Source organism: Egretta garzetta, unplaced genomic scaffold (assembly GCF_000687185.1).
Source record: "Egretta garzetta isolate BGI_Z169 unplaced genomic scaffold, ASM68718v1 scaffold368, whole genome shotgun sequence".
NCBI classification, from domain to species: domain Eukaryota; kingdom Metazoa; phylum Chordata; class Aves; order Pelecaniformes; family Ardeidae; genus Egretta; species Egretta garzetta.
The window spans coordinates 91,192-96,658 of NW_009260684.1; the positions used below are offsets into that span (position 1 = coordinate 91,192).

At 54.7% G+C, this 5,467-nt stretch overlaps 1 protein-coding gene across 1 annotated transcript in view; it reads left to right on the forward strand.

Annotated features, from left to right (window-relative positions):
• LOC104132551 (thiol protease aleurain-like) overlaps window positions 1-511 on the forward strand; it is a 4,087-nt gene extending 3,576 nt beyond the window's left edge. The window contains exons 9-10 of the mRNA XM_009645854.1: window positions 1-130; window positions 324-511. The exon at window positions 1-130 is cut by the window's left edge and continues 6 nt beyond it. Of these exons, the coding sequence (XP_009644149.1) occupies window positions 1-130; window positions 324-511 (318 nt within the window). The remainder of the gene's footprint in view (window positions 131-323) is intronic.
• Window positions 512-5,467: the final 4,956 nt, after the last annotated feature.

Below are 5,467 nucleotides of genomic sequence, written 5' to 3' on the forward strand. Positions count from 1 at the left end.
GTGGAGCCGGGCAGCACCACAGCGCTGAAGGCTGCGCTGGTCAAGCACGGCCCCGTGGCCGTCAACATCGATGCCTCGCACAAGTCCTTCGCCTTCTACGCCAATGGTGTCTACGAGGAGCCCCGCTGCGGTGAGTCCTGTCAATCCAGGAGGCTCCGTGGCCATTGAGGCTGGGATAGGCAAAAATATTTGCAGGGTGGGCTTTATCTCCCCGCTAAGCTCCCAGCCAGGGGATACAGGGCCACTTGCTGCATTGGGAACCACCTCCAGCTCCAAGGGATGGGGACTGAGATGTCTCCGTTTTCTTCTCTCCTCCTGGCCAGGAAACGAGATGTCGGCGCTGGACCACGCGGTGCTGGCCGTGGGCTATGGGGTCCTGCACGGCAAGGGCTACTGGCTCATCAAGAACTCCTGGTCCACATACTGGGGCAACGACGGCTACATCCTCATGGCCATGAAGGACAACAACTGCGGCGTGGCCACTGCTGCCTCCTTCCCCATCCTGGCCTGATGGGCCACAGCTCCATGTGTGTCTTGTCCCCTCCTTTTCCCCCTCGGCAGCTCCAGGTGGCTGGGGGGCTGGCAGAGGGATGGGGGCCCCGTGAGGTGGTTGTGGGGCAGTGGGGGGCAGCTCAGCCAGGAGGTCAGAGGGTGCTCCCAGCCCCCTGGAGAGGTGTTTTACCATTTTGGCAATAAAAGCCTGTAGAAGTGATCCTGCCTGTCATGCTGGGGTGTCTTCTGCCAACCCCAACCTTTGCTGTGACTGCCTTCTGCAGCCCTCTGTGTGATGAGTTTCACCCAACGCTCAGCCCAGGCTCCCCCCTCTTTGGGTTACATGTACCCCAACCCCAGAGCTTTCAGTGCCAGCACCCCCTTTCCTGCAGCGGGGGGGATTCTGAATCTGCTCTCCGAAGCTGGGCTGGGCTCATGGCCCTCCTGTTCCCCACTGGACTCTGTCCCATCCCAGCACCCAGTGTCAGGCTGGGAACGAGGGAGCTGCCCCTGCCAGAGAGAGCGGTCCCCAGCACCCAGCACCTCTCAGGCACCCTGGGTCCTCTGCTCAGCCTCTCCCCAGGCTTCTACATGGGTCAGAGACTCAGTTTCCCCAACCGCCTGGGGGGAAAGTAGAGCTTCTGGGGGTCTCCATGCTGCTGCCAGCAGCCCTGGGGATGGAGGGAGCCCAAACAGACCCAAAGGAACCCAGCTCATTCCCTCCAGGGGGGTTTTGTCCAACCTCCTGCGGAGCAGCCAGGCTCGGGGCTGCCGCCCCAGAGCTGTTGTGTTCCTTTCATTTTCCCTTGCTCCAGCGCTTTACCCCAAAACTGCACAGCCCCGGGGAAGCCTGACTGAGAGCCGAGGGGCTGGCGAGGCCAGTGCTGCTCTTGGGGTGTCCAGACTGGATATCAGCACAGTGTGGAGGTTCATTCCTGGGGCTCTGGTGCCCTGCTCACCTCCACCCTGGGGATGGAGCCGGGCAGGCGGCGTGGGTGGGCAGCCCAGAGCTCCCAGGTGAGAGCTGTTGGCTCTGCCAGGCTCTGCCTTCCCAATTTGAGAGCCCAGTTAGCAGCCAGGCAGCTGAAGGGGGGAGAGGGGAGCTACAAAAGGGCAAAAAAAACCACCCCTGGCTCGTATCAGCATGTGCATGGGCTGCATCTTCCCCCAAAATGGGCTTCTGGGAGTTGAGAAGTGACGACCCCCATGGCTACACCCCTATTTTGTATAGCAAAGGGCCAGGATCGGCCATTCGGCTTCCTCGCTGTAAGCACGGGCTGGCGGCACCCGGGGAGCAGCCGCTTCCTTCCAGGAGATGTGATTGCTCCCAATTGAGGGTGGCAGGTCATAATATTTTCTTGTTTTCTTTCACTTGTTCACCTGCTTATTTTACAATCTGCTGCATTGCTTTCTGAAGTGGTCTTTAATCATTCTCAGCAGGGGTGCCGAGTCGAATTCATGTCGGGGAGAGAACCGATCCCTGCGCAGGAATAATGGGGTCTGTTCCGTGGGAGTCCAGGTCTCCAGATCTTTGATTCTCTTGACTGCAGTCAATAAAACATGCTTTGACTTTCAGGGAACTGTGACTTTCAGGCTCCCTTTGGATAGGTGATGTTCTAAATTTGCTGCTGAACACGCAGGTGGCTTCGAGAGCTGGAGGTTTTGCACCCCCAGGAAGCATTTAGCAGGAGCTTGAAATTTTGCATTTGTGGCATTAGGGATAGCAGTTCTGAGCGTGGGTAGCTAAGGATGGCTGGGAACTTAAAAAAGATCCGTTCATTATATTTGGGGGGGAAAAAAAGAAGAAAATAAGAAAGGACATACCTGGAGAGAGGCTTGCTGTTATCAGAGCCAGCTTTGGGTGCTGGTTCCCAGCCCAAGCAAGCCACGACCTCCAAATTTCCCTCGACACCCGAACCTCGGAGTCACTCCAGGTTTTGCAGAGCGTGGCAAAGAACCCTGAACCCTGCTTTTTATCAAAAGCAAAGCTGGCCTAAAGGCACGCATTTAAGGTTTCCTTTGGAAGAGGCACGTTGCCTGCATTTCCAGCTTGCCAGCTCTGCAGGAAACTCCCCGAATTTAATACCTTGATGGTGAAATATCAGCTGAGGCTCGTGCTTTACAGGGAGTGAGCACTGCCCAGAGGGTGAAAGCCAAGAGGACATGGCACCTACCTCCCATGTGCCCCTCTTGAGAATCCCATCTTCTTCTTAATCTGCAGGGTGAAGTAGCTCAAGATGTCTCCAGAGGTCAGCTTCACGCTAAAAGCACAGGACCAGAGGTAGTCCCTGGTGGCCAGCTTCCAGTCCAGCACCCTGTCCTCTACTCGGTATTTCTCATAGTCTTCTGCCACCTTCAGGGTCTTCTCTTTGCTCAGCTACCCCTTCTTTTGGCATCTGCCAGCCAAGAGGTTGGTGCTCAGGTGCTTGAACTGGGCACATGTAACATCTGCCTGCAGACTGATCCCTTTAGAGGCAGTCTGAGCTGCTGGTGGCTTTCATGCTGGAGGTGAGGAGCCTGTTTGGCCACCTCGCAGGCTTTCCTGAGCCTCCAGAGAGCTTGTCCATCCTGCCTGACGCTCTCTTGATGCTTCTTTAAGAATCATCCATGAAGATGCTCACCAACTGGTTGCCCAAGTCATCACCTCCCAGGTGAGGGTCTCCAGTTGTGACTTGCACCTCAATGATGTCTCTATTGGTGAAGATTGAGATGCTGATGCCGCTCCCGGCTTCAATCATCATTGAAGATGAGGACATTGAGGATGATGGAGGCTGTAGACCAGGGCTGCTGCTGCTGTCTCATTGAAGCCCCTCAGCACAGCAATGCCAGCAGTTACCCAACAGCTTTGGTGGCTTGGCTCTGGGAGTCGCTGAGATAAGCTGGCACAGTGACGATCACTCCTGCCTGCCCCGGAGCAACTCATCCACTGGGATGGGGATGGGAACCTCGGGGCAATCCCGGCTCCACGCTGGGCTCCGACCCACCCACCCTCGCAGAGCCCAGCACCAGCCAGGACGCAGGGAGCGAGCTGAGACAGAGCACACCACCGCAAACAGCTCCCAAGAGGTGTTTTGTTTCCAGTGAAACGGCCCTTCTGTGGGTGAGAGCATCCAGATCTGCGGGATCAATCTGTCTACACATCCAGAAATTCGGGGTGGGCTGAGTTTGCCAAGCTAAATTATTCTCCGAGGAAGGGCGGCTGGGATTTCAGCTGGGTTTGGTTTTTCTCCCTGCCCTCGGCTGTCCTGGATACGGCGCTTCCCTCCGGAGGCAGCTGCGCTCCAGCGCAGACCTCTGTGCAGCAATGCCAGGTGGCCAGAAAATGTGCTCCAGCCCCAAAAGCTGGCTGCCTTTCAGCGCTGGATGAATTATCTGTGAAAACCTCTTACGGCTCGCACAAAACAAGGTAATTATTCAGAAAGCAGGGGACATGGAGAGAGCCAGAATATGAAAATATTATCTGTTAGTGATTTACAGAGAACCACAGACGGTGTCAAAGAACAGCAGCTGAATCAAACTTGCTTTGGCAACTTCTTGGCGCCCAAATGCTCCAGACAACCCAGCAGGGGGGCTGATCATGAGCTCCCACCACCACTCCTATGCCCCGGGGAAGGGGCTCCTGGGAGTCTGGAGCAGGGTCAGGACAGAGCTGGGTGGGTCACAGAGGGAGAGGACACGTGTTGCAGAGCCCTGAGGTTTCAGGATGGGATCCCCGGGGAGGCCACCTCGCTTTTGCTATCTAATTCAACAACTGGAGCTTTTTGGGGGTACAAATGGTTGCACCCAACATGATCTGCACGGTCTTCCAAGCTCTGCAAAGCTAGAAACTGCTCTCCTGCTAGCGAGGCTATCCTGGAAAATCACCGAGGCAGTGGCTTTTTAAACGTTTCTTATTACACTTCCTTCGGTAGCAGCTTTACAAATGCTCTTCCTTAGCCAAATGTTTTTTCCCTTGGCGACCGTGACTGCTCTGGCAGGTTTGTTGTTCACGTTCTGAAACGAAATCGTTCCTTTTCCTTCAGCTCGAGAGATTTGCAACCCCCTCCCATGACTTTTAGGAGGTTTTTATTTCTTGTAACAAATCGCTCGCGGCGTTTACGTGTTCCAGGTGCGCTGTCAAAAACCCCAGAAAGCTGCGCAGCCCCAGCCCTCCACCTCCGCCTGATTTACCCCAGAACCTCTCCTCGGAGCATCGCAGCCCCTGAGCAGCGAGGAGGGTTTTGTTTAAAGCCATCCGCCGCCTCTGCCAAGCTCTGCCTTCTGCTTTCACCGACTGATATTTCCCAATCACAATCTAGCATCCAGCACAATGCAACGAATTTCATGAAATTAAGCATTTCTCCTACACACAGCGTATTTGCCCGGTGATTATAACTAGTCCCCGAGGTAGCCAAGCACAGCAGAATTTCAGTTTAATATGCACACCCACGCAGCCTTACTAAAAACCCAAGACACTCCCCCGGTCCTTCTTGGGAAAGACTGAGCACTGCAGCAAGCATCTCAGATTTCAGCTTCACCACTTGCACAAGCTCGGGCTGGGAATACTCTGTCATCTGGTGTTAAAAAAAAAAAAAAGCTGGGGAAAGAAGTTTCCCAAAGATTTCAAGGTATCCCTGATGGCCTGAGCGAGAGCAGGGTGTAAGAACAGAGGAATGTCAGGCCACACAGGCACAAAAGGGACCAGATCATACTGCTGGGGGTTTATTAACACAACTGTGAGCAGTTACTGCCTTTCCTTCACTCCAGCTTGGCCCTACAGCATGAACTTTGAACTCCAAAATGCTTTAATTCCCCCATTTGTCCAGGCAGGCAGCGTAAAGGTCAGCTCACAGCACCTGTTCTGCATCACGTTGTCAAAAATGACAACTACTTGATTAAAAAACCCAAGCAATTCTTCAGCATGTGTGCAGCGTATGATCTGCCCTTGCTGCAGCGACTGGAGTCCAACCTCATACCTGAAACTAAAAGGGGTGGG